Source organism: Natrix helvetica, assembly GCF_964273705.1.
Source record: "Natrix helvetica genome assembly, chromosome: 2".
Lineage (NCBI taxonomy): Eukaryota > Metazoa > Chordata > Lepidosauria > Squamata > Natricidae > Natrix > Natrix helvetica.
The window spans coordinates 135752688-135773439 of NC_138552.1; the positions used below are offsets into that span (position 1 = coordinate 135752688).

The following is a 20752-nucleotide window of genomic DNA, read 5'->3' on the forward strand; positions in this document are numbered from 1 at the left end:
TGCTGAAAGGTGGCACAAGTGGATACATTTATCTCATCTGCAATCGCTGCCATTTGTAAAAGACAAAATGGCCTCTGCCCAGAATGATAGGCTGTATGGCACGTAGAGGACATAAGCCAAACTCCAGCTCTCCTACTAGGCCAATTTTGCTCTTTGGCACTCACCCATAGCAACCAGAAGTTCCGAATCTCTGAATTCAAGCTTTTCTGGGTTGCCACCATTGCTGTCCAGCTGATTGACAGTACCTCCAACTCTAATCTGCAGCACCTCTAGATCTTCTGATTGAATACATTAGCTTGTATTGAATACATTGAATACATAAGAGGAAGTAGATGGATACAGAAAGGTAAAAGTGTCAGGCGTTCTAAATACCATGCAGAATTAAATCATTGTCCAAGGCAAAGTTATCCTTAAAGGTCCAATTTATTTATGCAGGCAAGTTAGCACGTCTATGGAATTCCAACTCTAATGTTCTCCTGGAATTCCACCCAGTTGAAAGTTCATGATCTATCCCCACACCCACAAATCCATCACATGTTCCAATCATCTTCCACGCTGGCATCTACACCCCTCTGCTTCCGGTCAGGTGTCGAGGTGCGGAGACAAAAGATGACCTTGAGCTTCTATAAAAGAATGATAACAATACATTCCACAATCCTACTCCTTTCTATTCCCCCCTCCCAACTACTACACTAATGAAACACATAGGAAATTATATAAAAAGTGTGGCAGGCCAAAGATCCTAAAAAGAAACATAACTACAGGCTTGACAAAAAGCTTATGTAATTATGTGTCTTATGTTTTTACATTGGAGTACATTGTAGAAGAAATTTTAGTGGTAGTTCAACTATAAAGCCATTGTGTATACATTAATTTATATATTAAAGAATCTGGATGATAATTTCCTTTGTTACTGTTTCCCCCCCTTTTTAAAAATGAAGTTCTAGTTAAATCATAGATAAATTACATGAGGACAGAGATGGCATGAGTTTGCAGTGGGCTACTGTAATTTGTCTTTCTAATTGTGGAGAGTGGACTATGCCACCATGGGATATTTACTATATACTATAGATATATTACTTTGTTCCGTATTTCCTTCTCTGATACACAGTGGAGACATCTTAATTTAGTGAATGTCAAAGTCCAAAAGAATAGTCAGGAAATGTCAATTTATTATTTGGGTTACTTAAAAAAAGGTTTTCTGAACTTTGCTTTAGTTTAATGATTAGCCAGTTGAAAACTACCAGAACTAAATGATTTAAAGACAAAACAAAGTAATCTTCATCATGTCTGAAAGACCAATTTGCATTGCTGATTTTGAAGAATATGCTAAGAAATTTCTTCAAAAGTCTGTGTACGATTACTATAAGTCTGGGGCTGATGATCAACAAACATTAGCTGAAAATGTAGCTGCATTTTCAAGGTAATTAACAATTCAAATATTGTATTTAATAGCTTGTAATTTAATTAAAGTAGACTTGAAAAACAGTACATTATTTGAAGTGCATTCATGATTGGAATTGGTTATACTAAAAGTAAATTGGTCATGTACAATTTGAATGAGCATTCATTTGCTTCTTTTAACTCTGGATATCGGGGGATACCGTGAAACAAAATTCAGATTTCATATGAAATATTATAGTTTTGCAAGTCATTACCCTGGAATTGGATGAGCCTTTGATCTTGTAGCAAAAAATTGTGTTGTGCTTAAAAAGCAATCCTGTGGCTAATATATTGCCGATCTATCTACCAAAATAATTTAATTCCTGTTCAAATGCTTGTCTAGTAAATACATTTGGCAAATATATATTTGGCAATATGAAAGTCAGATAATCATAAATCTCTGATAACTATCCAATGTTTAAATCAAATGTTCAATTACTATTTTAGGAAAAATATCTAAGATTTGTGCTTGTAGAGGATTTGAAAGTGGCATGGGTGTGGGAACTGAGAAATTATAGAAATATTTTCTTGTGCTATTGATAAAACAGGTAAGGGTAATGGAAATTATTGGTAAATCAAAGACGGCTAAGGAGAATTGGAAGGTGAATAAAGTCATGCAATATATAAATGATCCTGAGTTAGTGGGAAATGTTTTACTCATTGCAATGCCTAATTTAGTCAAATGGGGTCTCCAAAGATGTCTATCCTGATTGATGGTAACAAGTCCTGTCAACAATGATTAATGATCCATCAGAAAATTCAGTTCCTATCTCAGTTCACTATTCAGAAAATTACTGGTAGTTAAAGTAGTTCCTTGCAAATCCTTAGATAAAGGCACAGAATTCCAGCTTATTATTTATTTTCATTCTTATTTCAGTGATTAGGTTGAAACTGGGAGAGTTACAGTGCTCATATAATCTTGACTGATGATACCCTCTTCAAACATAGTCCACAATACCTATCAGCTGTACTGGGATGACATTTCTTGACTATTTAGTTGAAAGCCCTAAAAAGGAATAAGTGGGCCAAAATAATAGCACCTACCCTATATCCACCTTGTATTTCATAAACTAGTATGAATGAGTTATGTGAGATATCACAAATAAAATAGGTTATTGGCATAATTAATGCATGTTACTTCTGTGTTTGTTTTATATCCCTTTCACACAGAAAGATCAATATTTATGCTTAATAGAAAATGATGCTGAGCATAGATTATGTATGTAATTAAACTGTTTCATAACAATTTTGTCTTGAATGAAATAAACTGAATACAGAATATGAGAGCTTTCCTTTATTCTGTGTTGAAGTTGTGCATATCAATCATTAGTTTTGCTTCTTGAAAAGTCTTTAAAAAGGTCAAAGACAAAAGTTGCAGTTTGTAACTAGGCAAAAACAATTTTTTTTCAGTTGAATCTTTTTTATGGTAACTTTATTGCCTTTTAAGCATTAAAGATAAAAACTGATACTAATAAGATGAGAAAAAGGGAAAAAATAATGAAGCCAAAAGTGTAGAAAAAAAGGAAAGAAAGAAATGAGTTCTGTTTTTCTTTATAGCAATTATAAATTTGAAATGACCTTTATGGTTGCAACATAGTTTTTATTTTTCTATCTATTATTTTTTCAGATCATCAAACTCATATAGAATAATTCCATTTTTCATGCCAAAAGTCCAAAAGGTTTCCAATCGGAATTAATCAGTATCTTTTTATCTAATCAAGGCTTCCAACTTAGCCATCCCAGCAAGTTCATCATTTTCATCATTACTTTTCCATTGTGGACAATGTCAGATCTTTTCACTGTTGTGTATGTAAAAGTCTTGCTTCTGTTTTCATTTATAACAATAAGTTCCACAAGTTTACAACTTTCTGTTAATCTCAAAAGAAACATGGCTTTAGCTGTCAATGTTTAAAATTTTCTGAGTTAATGTACATATTTGAGTGCATTTTTTTTATGTCACTAAACATAATTTTTTAAAAAATCCTCTCTTCAACACACATTTGAATTGCCTTTATCATTTTTTCAAAATGGAATAACCTTGATGAATGTGAGGTAGACCAGTGAAGCAATACTAGTCAAAGCAAAATTTTAGGGAGAAATGTTCTCATGCTTTAAATTCAAGAACTGTACACTAGACTGCCAAATCAAATCCCAGAAAAAAGCAAGGACAAACCACTTTTGTGTTGTTCCTGAAGAAGTGAAAAATACAATGGATTGACCCTAATCTAATTGACCCTAATTCTAACTAATGAAGGGTTGAGTAGTGGAAACTTTAGGACGAAGTAACCCCATTATCTTGAAGTTCAGGATTCTACATAAAAATAAATTAGGATAGTTCTACATGTGCATTCGATTTCAAAACAGCCAACTTGAACTAGAGAAATGTTAGGCAGAGTCTCAGAAGAAATCCTCGGGTCAGAGAGGGCTGAGGGGAATTGGAGATTTGTGAAAAATAAGATCCTAGAAGTCGAATCACAATCTGTACCAGAGAGAAAGAAACAACTCTATATACCCCAGGAGCTTTTGACTAAGAGTTAAAAGAAAAATATATAGGAAATAGAAGATGAGTGTAATAACTAAGGAGGTTTGTTCCACAAGAGAAGACAAGAAAGATGTCAGACTGCAAGCCATTTTTGGGGGGTTTGCCACATTTTCTACATTTATACGGAGTTGGGTGGTGTGTAGCCAAAATAGCATTCTTCTTAGAAAGTCAAGATCGCTTTTGTCTCTGCACCTGGCCAGATGTGGATGGGAGGAATCTTCATGGCAGTGAAGGATTGGACCATGTGATGGACTTGTGGGTGTTGGGGCAGGATCTTGAACTTTCAACTGGGTGGGAAAATCTGGAAGCTTTTCTGGGTGGGAAAATCTGGAAGCACGACATCTCTAATAAATTAGAACTTTGAGGAAACTCAAGTCTCAGAGTTTTATTTCGTTGAGTGTTTTTTGGAACTCTGACATAAGAATAGGCAGAAAGTAAGCAAATTTCAATTGGACATGAAGAATAATCTTAACAATAAGCTATTCCACAAAGAAGCAAAATTACCTTGGGAAGTGTTGGTCTCATTTTATTGGCAAAAGTGGACAGTCCACTTCCAACTCTGTTATTTTGTTCTATTATTTAAACAGAAGCTGAATTTCCTTTTGATAGGGATTAGATTTTTGAACTGGGCAATGAGTCAGATTAAATGATCTCCAAATCCTTAAACTTTCCATTCTGTAATTCCGGTTCCAGGAAGTATCAGAAATTGAGTGAGGGAGATTTCATCTTTAATTTTTTTAAAGATAACTGATCAAAAAGAAGAAAAAGATAATGAACACTTTCCCATCCTGGTTGAGAGAAAGTACAAACCAAGAAGGCTCTTTTATATACAAATATACAACTTACATTTAGTCACCGAGACACAAAATTTCTTAATGATTTCCATATACCAAGACTTTACTGTGATGGCCAAATTTGGAGACATCAACAGGTTATGATCTTGAATGGAAAAATATAAAATAATACTATCAACAATGGAATGAGCCAATTTTGGAATGATCACTCATTCCATTGTTGATAGTATTATTTTATATTTTTCCATTCAAGTTCAAGAAAAAAAATAGAGAAGTTGCAGCTGGGTGCATATTATAGAGATAAAACTGACATATTTTATCTATCAGTTCAGACAGAAAGATTAAAAGGATTATTATTTCTGTGCTTTTTACAACCAAGCAATGTCTACCATTCTAAAAAAGTGTTAATAGGGAAGGAAAAGTATTAGAATAAAATAAATGAACCCTTTAATAATGCAAGGGAAAGCTTGTGTAGGTTTTGAAAATCAAGTGTCTTAGCCAATCTGCAATAAACCTCTTCTTAGAACTGCATATTATCTCTAACAACAAAATAAAAACATGGGAGTTTAATGTGAATATTTTAAAAATTATATCGTATTTTGAAGTCTCTTAAACAAGTGAGTTTATTAGGATCTTTTAAAGTCCGAAGTAGTTTGGGGGAACTAAAAGAAGATGTCATCTTCTATTTTTGATAGGTTCCAAATTTCTTTCAGCCAGCTTACTTATTAGAAAATTGATTTCTTTTAACAAGGTCATGGTGCTGATGGCATTTTGACTTACAAGGGAATCAATTTAAAATATCTTATTACAGCATGTTAAATTGGGATTGAGAGAAAATGATCAGATTGCGGATAATGAATTCTGATAGATTGTATCTTTGATTTTCTAAAGGTCTTCAGAAAATAAGATGCTTTTTATTGACAAGAAGGAAACCCCAAAACAGATTGTTTTAACAAAGTTAATCATATTAAGCATGGTTTTTTTTCCTTCCTGGAGCTGAGTGCTACCGAGATTTGTTAAAATGTGGGAGATGGTTGTGGTGATGATGGGTGCCGAACACATATGATAAGGAATTATTGGGTTAAAATGATATGTTTTTCTGTTAATGATTGGTAAAGAAAGTTATTAGTGATGGGTTGGCTAATAGTGCTAGAGCAGGGGTTTCAAACTCTATTTCATTGAGGGCCGCATCAGGGTTGTGTTTCACCTCGGAGAGCTGAGTGGGTGTGGCCCAGGTAGGTGTGGCCCAGGTGGGCGTGGCCAGCTTGACATCCTGCAGCCTGCATGCGGCTCTCCCAAGCTCCGTCTTCGCTGGCAGAAGGCTGCAGGAGGCAGTCTCAGCCAAAAATGGAGCTTGGGAGGGCTGTGCACAGCCCTCCGGAGCTCCATTTTCACTGGCAGAGGCACTGCAGGCCAGTCCTTTGGTGTTTCCCAGAGTGACCCCACGGGCCAGATCTAAGCACCCTGTAGGCCAGATCTCGCCCTTGAGTTTGACACCCCTGTGCTAGAGGTAAATTTGTTACATTTTTTGATGTAGTATATTGTGGTTCCAATACTTCTGTCTACATGTAGGTTCAAGTTCATGATGACTCCTGTTGACCTCTTTAATTAGTCTCTGAAGTTTTCTTGGAAAATTTTAGAAGTACTTTGCTCTGATCTTCCTTCTAGAACTGAGACTGGCCTAAGATCACTCTGCAGGCTACATGCCTAAGGCAGGTTTAGGTCTCCCAGTTTATAGCTTGGTGTCTTCACCAATACACCTTTAAAGTTTGGGTGCAGAGAGAAGCCAGCATGGAGGGGGGACAGAATGTAATGCTTTTAAAGCAAGCTAAAAGAAACACAACTAATTTTATAGATGCTATGATTAGACCAGCTGTCTGAATATTTATATTTTTCAATATGATTGTCTTTATCCTGATAATTGCCAAAGATATCTTGGATCTGAAAGGGTTTTCTGCATAACCTAAGTCAGTTTCTGGAACTCGTATGGCTGTCCAGATAGCATCTCTTGGTCACATTCTATTTTGATATCGTTCATGTTGATGAAAAAAGGGACATATAACTTTTTGGACTGTAATTGGTACATGGGCTGTATCCTGGAGAGGCATGTTTCCTCCTCTCCCTTTTCTTTGTAATTTTTATATTTTTTATAAAGTTTATATTATAAATTGTATTAAGGATTTTGATTGCAATAGTAAAAACTAATGCAGTCTAAGCTTAAGGAAAGAAAAGATTATGGAACAGAAATACGTAAAAAAAAGTGATTTCAACCTTCATTACAACAAATGTAAACAAATCTAGTAATGCTCCACCCCCTGTAAGGTTACAAACATATATATTTTTTCCCCATAGTTTCCTTTAAAGGGATCTGCTGTCGTTGTGAGAAAGATGCTTAATTCTTTAGCCTCCTAGAGCTCAAACCCATGGAGCGCCACTGTCCTGTGGTCTTCTCGCAAGGAGCAGCCATTCAGAAGACATGTGGGCAATCTCCCCTCCTCTCCTTGTCTAGGGAGGTCCCAAAGAACCAGTTTACTCATCAGTTATTGTCAGAGTATTTTGTTGCAGCAACATATCCAGCAAGCACACACAAGTAAATGAACCTCAGCAGGATTCAATTATATGTAAGAAACTTCTTTATATACAATACCATACATCAGAATTCAGCATACAAAACTAGGAACAATATTCATAGAAACAAGTCATTACAGAGTAGAGAGATACAGAGGCTAATATTGTACAGAAGGCTGCGTACGTTACAGAGGCCAAACCAACTCTTACATACAGTTCAGCAAGTCTAAGCCACGTCCAGACTCCAAAACTGTCTCTTATGGCCCCATGCAAACAAATCCAGACAGTCCCCATTGGCTGACCTGTTACCATGTCTATCCAAACAGTCCACATTGGCTGATCTGTTGCCATGTCTATTCCAGTCTATGAACATACTCTTAACAGTTATTTGATTTTTGTTGTGGTTTCTGCTTTCACAGAGACTTCTTCAGTTCACCATGCTTCCCCTGAAAGTCCCTGGAAAACCATGCTTCAAAAAAGAAGAAAAACTAGGCTTCATTTCATTTCAATCCAATATTATGCAATTACTTTCAGTAATGTATTATGTAACGTCTGATAAGAAAACTATAATTTCATAACTATTTTTTCACAGGCTGTACATCCTGGCACTAGATCTTAGGTATTAAAATTCTAGTTCAAACTCTTTGACATTTGGCTGCTTTTTATTTACTTGCTCTTCATTCCCGGCCATCTGTAACTAACAAAAGCTGACGTCACTGCCTCGTTCATTTCCAGATTTCAGCATTTGATGAGTCATTTTAAAAACCAAACTTTTTGTCAGTTAATATTGGAGACAGCAATTTATTGCATCGGCATCACACACCTTGTTTTCTAAATAAATCCTTGCTATGAATTATTTACTATCAGACCTTTTCCATCCATGCAGATTAAGGCTATACCCCCGGATGTTGAAAAATGTGTCAACCCTGGACCTGTCAACTTGTATCTTGGGAGAAAAAATCAGTATGCCAATATGCATTGCAGCCACAGCCATGCAATGCATGGCTCATGCAGATGGGGAAATTGCATCTGCTAGAGGTATGTTCCGGGTATGGAAATTCCTTGTAAAGAAAATCAGCAGGGAAGATGGTTCAGTTAAGGGAAGAAATGTCTTTGTTCAAATTAAAGAAATATTATTTTCTCCAGTCTGTTATGCCTATTTTAAAATGATATTTTGCTTAGGGAACAAAAGTTAATACTATACCCTGTCTTTTGAACTTCCAAGCAAAATATTAGGCAACATGGCAAATAAAATGCTAGGGATGCAATATTTAGTTGACTAATCAGGAAATGCTTTTACAATCTAGCACTGGCATCTATTTTAAGGTTTAGAACCAGTATTAATCTGTAAACTAGAGCTGAGGAAAAAGTAAACCTCTGTCGGCACACTGCAATAGGGCTACTTTTCTGGAAATGAGACACTACATGTAGTCGAAGTGACTAAGCAGATCCTGAAAACACCAGGTGAAAATTGTTATCTACAATAACATTCACTTTGGGATAAATGCGTGTTGTGTCAAGAAATAGAAAGTGTTCCATATCTGATTCTCCTGGAACATTTTATTAAATGTACGCCATCATTATACTAGAGTGGGAACTTTACTTTATTCTATGGCTTTCCACCACACATATTCTTTCTACTACTTCTATGTGTATTTATGATAAAGTAGTATGTTAAAGAAAAGTCTGTTCTTTGATTTTTTACTCAGTTATACAGAGTATTCATCTTATTAAACATATACTGTAGTTTTACACTGCAAAATAGCAGTAAGAGTTATTCGCCACTATTGCAAAGCAGTAAGAAGAAAAAGATATGAATTGTAACTTTCATTTGGAAAAAGAGGCTTGTTACTGTTATGGCACTGGGCTTGAATTAGTCAATACTGATATCTTAACTATTTTTTAAATGTTTTAACTGTTTACTAGACCTAGAAAAGCAGTACTGATTATGTGCATGAACACTATTTTAGCATATCATTTGCTACGAGTCTTTGATCAAAAGTTTATAGGAATAATCACAAGTTCATGATATATTTAAATAGCACATATCAGTGTCAAAGCAGACTGAACAACACATTTCTCCAGTTTAGTGACTCTGATTGTATTTCACTGAGAAAATCAAATTATTCTTGGGAATCTGTGAGTGCATACCATTAACTGCCTGACCATTACATTATTAGCTATCCTGCTAATGCATTAGATTACATGTAAATTTACTAATTTAAAAACTATATTGGATAAAACAATAAGCCAATACTGGAATATTTCCCGAGAGAAGTCAGTTGATCAAAAACTAACTGATTTCTCAAGTTTACCATGCCAGTGCCTACTTGTCTTCAGGATTTTTTTATTTCTACAATTTATTTAATTAAGATTGCCTTAAGGCTGATTTAGAGTTGCCTGCAAAAGCCATCACTATATGACTATGCCACGAAGGGTTGATGAATAAGCAGAGGTTGCAGAGGACTGGAGATGGGTCACTGCAAACACCTCCTGAATCCCAACAGTGTATTGTGCAGCCTTTGTACTGATTGGTTCTGACTTCTTGCTAGGAGGCAGGAGAAGGCACATTCAAGTGGAAAACATTAAAATTTGCTGACATATAAAAGGAAAGCCTATGCAACCATCCCTGAAAAACAGATACATACATTCCCTCACCTGCTATATTGGAGAAGTCTGCTCCAGCTTTCACTTGGGTTGAAAAAAAAATACTTGGGGGGAGGGAGTATTCCCTTGCATCAGGGCGGAGTCGGGGTAACTGAGTGGAGTTGAGTGTTTACTGGCTGGATGCCCTTTCTGATGCCTACACAGAGTTCACAGCAGATTTTTTTCTTTGCACCCAGAGAGAGAAATATCTGCTGCTACCTAGGATCAAACTCACAGCCTTCTGATTTTGAGGCGAGAGCGCCACCTCTAGGCCACCACGCCAATCACCCTGCCATGAATTGATCTCTGAATATTTACCCTTGTGTCCTAATTTAATAGCCAGGATTCTCCCCAAGATGACATTAAAGGCTGAATCCCTCATCTTCCCTCTTCAACTTGCTGCCTCCATTTAATAAAATATTTTGAGCTGAATTCTTCAGGCAAGAAAGAGACACCAATTTCTAATGCAGTTTTAATTATTTTCAAATTCATGTTAAAGCTCTAAAAGAGGACATCTAGGTGCTATTAAATGAAGTCTTAACCCCAATATATTAACATGCACAGCACAGTTGATATAAGGGGCTGTAGCTGTTTATTTCTCCAGTTAATGGCTATTTCTTCCAAGTAAAATGTTTGTCTGGATTATTGATTGTATATGCTATTGAAAACACCCCATTTGCTGCCCTTAACGGAATAATGGCATATAATCAGGCAATCGATATCAATACTATGAGAGGAAGACAGAGGTATACACTACAGTATGATGAGGAACAAACATGGACGGTGGGGGAAATAACAATATTCAAATCTTGATGTCTAGAATCTCACATATCACCAGTGACAACCAACCCCACAAATCAACGGCTTCAAGCAAGAGGGACTGCAACACCCAACAGAACTAGCTTCCCATATTTTGAAATGAAGTAATTGTCAGAGTTCTAAGTAACATACCCATAGCAAACAAAACTCTGAGGCAGGAAGGTTTACTGGATATGTCATATTGGGACAGGCTGGTGAAATCTGACTCTGACCATTTCCATGGTTTTCATGATCACTTTCTCTAAACAATTAGTCACATGGTCCAATCAGGATACAGTCCAGTTGCTAGGTCACTCCAGTCTCCTCCTGAGCACCTGCAGGAATGTCCTTGGCTCCCATGAGAAAGAAAGATAACCCCAATTATCTCTACTTCAGTGGCGGGTTGCCAATTTTTTAGTACCGGTTTGGGCACGTGCGACCCTCCCGCCGCCGCTACTACTGGTTTGCCCGATCTGGGATCAACCCTCCTCTGCTCTCCTCCCCCCTCCCTGTCCCTCTTCTCCAGTGTGTCATCCCTAACATCTCAAAATGGTCTCACTCAGGCTTCATGTTTGACAATAATATCAAATTATTGCTCTCTACATGGGGCTTCCCCTGAGATGCACTCGGAGACTACAGTTGGTCCAGAACGCGGCCGCGCGGGTGATTATGGGGAGGACTAGATACTCCCCTGTAACACCTCTCCTGCGCGAGCTGCACTGGCTGCCTGTGGTCTACCGAGTGCGTTTCAGGGTTTTGATTATGATCTTTAAAGCGCTCCATGGCACAGGGCCTAGTTATATGCAGGATCGCATCCTGCCCCACACATCCCTACGACCAATTCGCGCACACAGAGAGGGACTTCTCCGGGTGCCGTCCGCCAAACAGTGTCGGGGGGCGACACCCAGGAGCAGAGCCTTCTCTGTGATGGGCCCAGCCCTGTGGAATGACCTCCCCCGCGACATCAGGATTACTTCCGATCTCCGCTCCTTCCGTGTACAGCTGAAGACCCACCTCTTTCAATTATCCGGCCTGACTCAATCGCAATCGTAATTTTCCCATTCCTCCAAACTGTTTTTTAAATTGTCCTTAAATATTAATTTTTTGGGTTTTTACAATTGGGGTATTTTAAAGCTGATTTTTAACTGTCTATTGATGTAATTTGTTTCCTCCTCCGTGTATGTATGTGTGTTGTGTATGTATGTACGTTTGGTGTTGTTATATATTTTTTATGTTTTATGCTCCATTGTACGCCGCCCCGAGTCCTACTTGGAAAGGGAGCGGCTAATAAATCCAAATTTATTATTATTATTATTATTATTATTAAATTGCAGTCCTAAATATAGCTGTTTTATTTCTCAACGAAATCTCACGAGATGTTCTGTTTTATGTATACAGCTGTCCCTCAAAATGCAGTTGCAAACTGCATCATTCATGCTGACCAGCATATCCTTGGTATAAAGACTTAGAGCATTTGATTGATGGATTATGTGCCGTTGCATCATTGTCAACTCTAGACAGATTTTCTCCATGATAACGAGTCCCTAATTTGGTCCTTCAGCTCTTCCAGTGGCAACTACATTGTTATTGTACCTGAATCTTCCCACCTTGTTACATTTGATAAAGGAGGAGAGCCTGTGGCTTAGTGGCTAATACAACTGCCTGATATGTAATACAGCCCAGGTTCGATTCCCAGTAAGGGTATGGCTAGCTGATGAGAGCTAAATGGCTTGAAATAGATCTATACTAGTCTCCCTTTATTTATTTATCAGCACAAATGTAACATATATATAAATGTGTGTGTATATACATACATACATACATACATACATACATACATACATACATACATCATACATACATACATACATACATACACACCATATTTTTCGGAGTATAAGATGCAGTATAGGCGCACCTTAATTTTGGGGGAGGAAATGAGGAAAAAACCCTTTCTGCCTCTTTCCCAGCAGCATTCACCAGTATTCATCTGGCTAACGTCTTTGCTACCTCAGTCGGAGCCTGATTCCCGAAGCTGCCCGGGGGAACTGTGATGAAAGCCTGAGACCTGGAAGGAGAAACTTCACCCGGCGCACTGCCTCTGCTCTTCTGTCCGCCGGCAGAGGGGGTGTGAAACTGTGGTTGTTGGCAGCGATGCTTAGGGGCGTGGGCAGTGGGCTCCAAGAAATGGCTGCCAGGGCATCCCATCTCCTGCCCCACCTGCCACCCCCAAATTGTGCCCTACCGCAAAATGCTCATCTTAATAGAGTCTATCAGCTCTGCTGCATCTCTCAGCTGGTCTTTGCAGGGGAAACCTTGCACGGTAAAGAAAAATGTCATAAGTTTTTCGTTACTGTGCAAGATGTTTCCCTGCACAGAGCGGCCAAGAGAGAGAAGTGGTGGAGTTGCCAGATTCAAGTAAGATGCGTGCCGCACCCCGCCCCATCCCCTGCCGCACCTGCCACCCCCAAATTGTGTCTGAACATCTTTCGCGAGGTTTCCTTTGCTGCCTGTGGACTCCAGGTGGCCAGCAGCTAAGCCAGTAATCGGCTGGCTGCCTCTAATCTGTGTCCACACCTAGCTCCCGCGCCCTAGCCTAACCGCACTGCCCTCTTGTGTTTCTCCCTGCGTCCTCCGGCTGACGGTGCTGGCCAAGAGAAAACAGAAAGCGAGTCTGTAGAGCAGAAGGAGGGCGCGTGGCTCTGCGATGTGCACCGGGGAACTGGGAATGAAAGCATTTTCAGGTGACAGCGCGTGCTGGAACTGCCTGCCACCTGAAACACGATGCACTTTTTTTGGCCTCTGCCCGCACTCTTTTTGGAATTGAGAAGGGATTGTGGTGCTGCCGCCCAAAAATGTTTTCATTGAGAAGGCTTTGAACGCAATTCCCCGGGCTGCTTTGGGAATCAGGCTCCAAGTGAAAGTGAGGAACCCCGCCACATGGAACCACCCAAAAATGCAACGCATGGAGCAGGTGGGTGGAGCTACATTTGGAGTATAAGAGGCACCCAGATTTTCACCCTCTTTTGGGGGGTAAAAAGGTGCGTCTTATACTCTGAAAAATACGGTATACACACACACACACACACACACATATATCATATGTAATATGACATTTAAAAAAAATATTTTTTTTTTGCATATGCTCCATCCGAATACCTTAGCTTTGCATATTTTTGCTTTTCAGGCCCAAAGGCCATAATAAAGGTTTATTTGATTTGTCTATTCTTCCTGAGAGAATAAGAATAAAGGCACCCTTTACAAGGGCTAATAAAATATTTGAATTCAGTTTTCCAGTGAAGGACTATAGCAATTAAAATATTTTAAGCTAAAACTATTTATATTCAATGTTCATTTTATTAGATCCATAAAATGGTGTATGAACTTCATGGTTGAACTACAAAAATTGGCTAGTTGTGAAGAATGGGTGTGGGTCTTAAAACTTTGTATGCCTTTAAAAAACACACAAAGTTGGCAAAGAAAGAAAAGGGCCTTAGGCACCGCAGTTAGACTCTGGAGTCTGGCAAAACTTCACAGTATTGACTGATTCTTGTATATGGGCAGAGGAAAAAATGGGGCCCAGGAGAAGGGGTTGTTCACCACTGGAGAGGGTGGATGAGGAATATCTGATTACCTTGCCATTCCTCTCCTTGTTTCTAGGTTTTTTTTTAGTATAGTTTTAAATTTTTAAATGTTTTTATATTTATCCTTTTAATCCTTATAAGCTGAGGAGATGGGAAGCATATAAATTTAGATAGAATAGAGATAGATAGATAGATAGATAGATAGATAGATAGATAGATAGATAGATAGATAGATAGATAGATAGATGATAGATAGATAGATAGATGATAGATAGATAGATAGATAGATAGATGATAGATGATAGATAGATAGATAGATAGATAGATAGATAGATAGATGATAGATAGATAGATATTAGATAGATAGATAGATAGATAGATAGATAGATAGATAGATGATAGATAGATAGATGATAGATAGATAGATAGATAGATAGATAGATGATAGATAGATAGATAGATGATAGATAGATAGATAGATAGATAGATGATAGATAGATAGATAGATAGATAGATAGATAGATGATAGATAGATAGATGATAGATAGATAGATAGATAGATAGATAGATAGATAGATAGATAGATAGATAGATAGATGATAGATGATAGATGATAGATGATAGATAGATAGATAGATAGATAGATAGATAGATAGATAGATGATAGATGATAGATGATAGATAGATAGATAGATAGATGATAGATAGATATTAGATAGATAGATAGATAGATAGATAGATGATAGATAGATAGATGATAGATAGATAGATAGATAGATAGATGATAGATAGATAGATAGATGATAGATAGATAGATAGATAGATAGATAGATGATAGATAGATAGATAGATGATAGATAGATAGATAGATAGATAGATGATAGATAGATAGATAGATAGATAGATAGATGATAGATGATAGATGATAGATGATAGATGATAGATAGATAGATAGATAGATGATAGATAGATAGATGATAGATAGATAGATAGATAGATGATAGACAGATAGATAGATAGATGATAGATAGATAGATAGATGATAGATAGATAGATAGATAGATAGATAGATGATAGATAGATAGATAGATGATAGATAGATAGATAGATAGATGATAGATAGATAGATAGATAGATAGATAGATAGATGATAGATAGATGATAGATAGATAGATGATAGATAGATAGATAGATAGATAGATAGATAGATAGATGATAGATAGATAGATAGATGATAGATAGATAGATAGATAGATAGATAGATAGATAGATAGATAGATAGTTGATAGATAGATAGATAGATGATAGATAGATAGATAGATAGATAGATAGATAGATAGATAGATGATAGATAGATAGATAGATAGATGATAGATAGATAGATAGATAGATAGATAGATAGATAGATAGATAGATAGATAGATAGATAATGGCTGGATAGATCGCTGGATGATAGACAGATAATGCATTAATATTTGCACCTTACCTTGCTTCTACTGCATTCATCATAGGAATTTCAAAATTTCCATCTCCTTTTATACCTTTCGGATAACATGAGAAAAATGTCAAATGTCTAATAAGCTAGCTCCCTCTAGTGAATCATTGAAGGTGCAAAATCAGAGTTCAACGCTTTGCTCCAAAGTTGCTCCTGTGACAAATTACAAGGTTATTTGGATTTTTTTTCTTTAAAAAAAAAACCTGATTAAATTTGTAGGGGCAAACACAAACAGTTCAGCCAGGGATAATGTTAAATTAAGAATACAAGAACTGGGATCTAGTATGTTTTGATTAGCTATTGGAGAATGGAAAACATTCCCTTCTGAATAGAAGGATAGAGATGTCAGCCTCTTTCACACAATAAAAGAATGAATGAGGGGCAGAAGCAAGGTGCAAGCTATTTTCCACACACTTTAAGCTCCATGTCTAGTGTTCATCCTGAAGCACATTCTAGTTCACTTATCAAGCATGTTTCTACAGTCATTTTTTTTTCTGAGGTACATCAGAAAAGAGTAATCAACTTTAGATGAACTGGTGCCAAACAAGTCAGAGCAAACTGGGCCACTTTGAAGCAAGATGGCAACCACTCTTAGCTAAAGATTTTTAATTAGGAAAAAAGTATGCTAATTTGCACAAGGGAAATTAAAGCTTTCCATGCATCTTTACAAAGAACAGCTGATATGCATACCCATAGAATACTGAAACATGTTCCCCTCCCCCAAGTATTTCCCCTAAGTTCAGAGTTTCCCAACCTTGGCAACTTTAAGACGTGGATTTTAACTTCCAAAATTCTCCAGCCAGCATGACTGGCTGAGGAATTCTGAGAGCTGAAGTCCACATGTCTTAAGGTTGCCAAGATTGGGAAACCCTACCTTAGTGGTGTCAGCACCCACCCCTCTCCGAGAAAAGTGAGATATTTTAGGAAATATTAAAAGGGCAGAATATTTCCCCTAAAAGGCAGGCAGAAACTCAGCTCCCCACCCACCTTTGTCAAGAGGCCATTAAGGCCTGAGACAGTCTATTCTACATAACAAAGATCTACCTCCTTCAGGCAGAGCCATAATAAGAATTGCCCAAAGCCCTCTACCCATCTCATCAGATGGCATCTGGGAAGATTACATCATCCAGCAAGGCTCAACCAAGCCTGGGACTCAGGACAGCCTAGAGAGTTGCCCCTGCATGGTCCCATGGGTGTCTGACAACCAATCAGAATACAAGCTCAAATTCAAAAGGCCAGAGAGGATATAAAACTCAGGCACTCTCAGGAGACTCTAGAAAGAGTGCAGAGAAGAGCAACAAAGATGATTAGGGGACTGGAGACTAAAACATATGAAGAACGGTTGCAGGAACTGGGTATGTCTAGCTTAAGAGAAAGAAGGACTAGGGGAGACATGAAAGCAGTGTTCCAATATTTCAGGGGTTGCCACAAAGAAGAGGGAGTCAAACTATTCTCCAAGGCACCTGAGGGTAGAACAAGAAGCAATGGATGGAAACTAATCAAGGAGAGAAGCAACTTAGAATTGAGGAGAAATTTCCTGACAGTTAGAACAATTAATCAGTGGAACAGCTTGCCTCCAGAAGCTGTGAATGCCCCAATACTGGAAGTCTTTAAGAAGATGTTGGATAGCTATTTGTCTGAAACGGTATAGGGTTTCCTGCCTAGGCAGGGGGTTGGACTAGAAGACCTCCAAGGTCCCTTCCAACTCTACTATTGTATTGTATTGTATCTCTTCCCTTTTCCCCCAAGACCTCAAATCACGTGGTCCTGTCCATCATTAATAAACCTTCTTTCCAAGCAACTTCCATGAATTCAGTGTCTTTTTCCCCACTTGGAACTGAACCCAGAAGGATATTTCTTCCAACAATTGCTTCTCTGTTCACATGTCTTTCATGGTACCTGCTTCCTGCTAATAAATCCTCCACAATTGTTATTCTTCGAAGACACAGAAGAAGAGTGGTTCTAGATAAAGTCATATTGCCAAGTAGTCATCATTTACAGCTTGATGAGTTGCAGGTTGTCCTAATCAGGTTTCATACTTCTCTCTATGGTCTCATAAGCAAATTCATTTCCTAATCTACCAGATTATAATAGCCAATAATGCAGTTTTCAGGCAACAGAAGGCTGACTATTCATGCTTACTATTTATCAGAGGCAAAATCTATACTCTGTATCTGTTTCTAGGTTTCTTCCAGTAATATAATTCATGAACAGAAATTACAGAAATCTAAGTAGCTACTTTAGGGATGATAATTAATGGAAGAGTCATTGTTAGTAGATGCTCCTACAAAAAATAGTTAGCTATCAAAAGAGATAATTAAACAGTACAGTATACATCAAGATATTTGGTTATTGTTGAGAAAGAAAGCAGTTCACTTAAAAGGTTTAGAAACTACATTCTTCTCATTATTACCATAGATTACCCTCTCCATATCCACCAGCCGCTTTTAAAACTAAGATTCCTCCCCATTGTCTTTCTCTAACTTGATGCCGTCTGGATTTTTTCAGCTAGAAACCCCCTTAATTCTTAATATGGGCAAATTTACTGTTTAGCCTCTTTCTGGTCCACATTTTGGCCCAGCAGATGATAGAAAAACATTTAAAACCATAGCACCATTATGAGAGGCAACAAAGCTTTAAAGAAAGTTAAAGAGGGTTAGAGGATAGTGGATTATATCCGTTTCATGCTAAATAAAATATGCTATCTTTCCCTGGCCATAAAGCTAGAAACTGCTGCATTTCAATCTTTGGTGAAGAAGGAGAGGAAGAGTTCTAACAGAGAGCCCATCAACACTGCAGGTCAATACTTGATTCTTATAGTAAATGCAAGAATGCTGATTGGTAAATAATACTCCCCATACATTCATACAACAACTTGCAGAAACAATTCCTTTCATTGCATCAGGAACATACAAGAAGGCTTTTCTTCCACACTTTTTTGAAGTGCATCACAAAGATTTCAGAGCCATAGTTTTTGCCTTGTGGAAATATTAGTACATGCAGGCTGAAGGCTCGAAACCAGGAAACTGAGTTCTAGTCCCACCCCAGACATGAATGCTGGTTGGGTGACTTTGGGCCAGTCCCTCTCTGTCAGTGGTGGGTTTCAAATCCCGTTCCAACCAGTACGGTTGGAATGGGGCTGGCGGAGTCCTCATGGACGCGCTCATGCGTTTTAGTGCCTCCACGACGCACCAGCTGCTCTGTGGAGCGTCGTGCAGGCGCTGTATGCGCCATGCAGGTGCGCGGCAGCACATAGCTTTAAAACACAGGTAAGGAGCTTGGGCGGGCGGGTGGGCCCTCCGGAGCACCGTACCGGAACGGTATCCGGTGCTCCGGGCTGGCTCCGGTACGCCTGTACCGGGGGGGGGGGGGGAAACCGCCTACAACCTACCACTGCTCTCTCTTAATCCAAATCACCTCACACAATTATTGTGGGGAAAATAGGAGGAGAAATAAGTATTAGTCCTGAATTATTTATAAAAATAATAAAGGCAAGATTAAAACAAACATCTAAAATCTAAATCTAAATTAGCCAAGAAACAGCTGATGACATTTAAGTCTATGTCCACTGGATGGAGCACTAATACTTCTAATAGCAAATACTATACTCCTTAACTCCAAGGTTGTTAATATTGTGACAATTTCTTGGGATAGATTGATAAATATTAATCAATCTAGCTCTTAATAGGAAGTAGTATGAATAAATATTTCAGAAGGATAATAGAGTGTTCGATATAAAAGACCTGGAACTGTTTTATTTTTAAATTCCTTGTTTCTAATTCAAATGTTCTTTGACATAGATTGTTTACACCCCACCTCTCTCACATATGTGTACACACACACACACACACACACACACAGACACACACACACACACACACAGTCAGATGCACGAGACCAAGCAAACATTAAGGTTGAATTTGAATGTAGATATGTAATATGGAGAAGTTTCTACCTTCTCTCATTTTTAAAGCTTACTGGCACATCAGTATTGTTTTGGAATTACTTGCAATATAGAGCCAACAACACGAATGGTTCAAATATATCAGAACCACTATCCCAAAGCAGAGTTGGCCATTAACTTGCTATTAGGAATGTATAAATTCTAAACTTCTGGTTTCATCTTTTGATTGTATGATTAGTAGGACAGGAGTTCATGATTCATGTGCTTTAATGTTCAACAGACAACTACTAAATCTTTCAAAAGTATTTCTAAAATTAGTGGGCGTTCGGAAGAAACGAGGGTCACCAAAGTAGGGCCCTTGGAATTGCTGTGGCCTCCTCTTTTCCTGCTAAATGGCTAATTGTCTCACCATTAAAAACATGGTTTTCTGCTGTTAGGAAAAGTTGGGAGTCAGTACTCTTTTCCGCTGGCTACTTAAGTCACTTGGATTAATTGGATTGTGACTGACAATGAATCTGACAAGGCTCCTTTGAAAACCAGTGGGAAATGACTCGCTGGCTTGGGCTGTGAAGCAATGATCTGCAAGCCATCACTAGGGAGGAAGGCACATCCACTGCTTCACTTTCCTCTTAGCATCCTTGCTCAGGATTGGTGGGAGAGAAATTTTCTCAGCTGCAGGCAAGAGATCCTATATGTGAGCGTTCACCTCACAGAAAGTATTTGGAGACCAGGGAAATGCCAGGCTATCATAATTGTAGTATAGCTTAAGATCCAGACAAACCGGCCTGGATGTTATACAATATACTCATTCTATCAAGAAAGCGAGGAATGAAGTTTATAAGTCCCTAGGTAGTTGATGCTGCACAAAATAGTTGGTTTGAAACGAAAGAGCATAAATATTTTTAAAAAGGCTTTTCCACAGAATGTCTATTATTACAATTTAAAAAAAACAACACACAGGCTTCCTTTATGCTTCCA

General features: G+C 38.0%; 1 protein-coding gene across 1 annotated transcript in view; it reads left to right on the plus strand.

The window, feature by feature from the left end:
* The first annotated feature begins 827 nt into the window (after nt 1-827).
* The window catches only part of HAO1 (hydroxyacid oxidase 1), a 49868-nt gene continuing 29943 nt past the window's right edge, over nt 828-20752 (plus strand). Inside the window, exons 1-2 of the mRNA XM_081941943.1 lie at nt 828-1423; nt 8234-8385. Coding sequence (XP_081798069.1) covers nt 1287-1423; nt 8234-8385 — 289 coding nt within the window. The 5' untranslated portion in view covers nt 828-1286. The remainder of the gene's footprint in view (nt 1424-8233; nt 8386-20752) is intronic.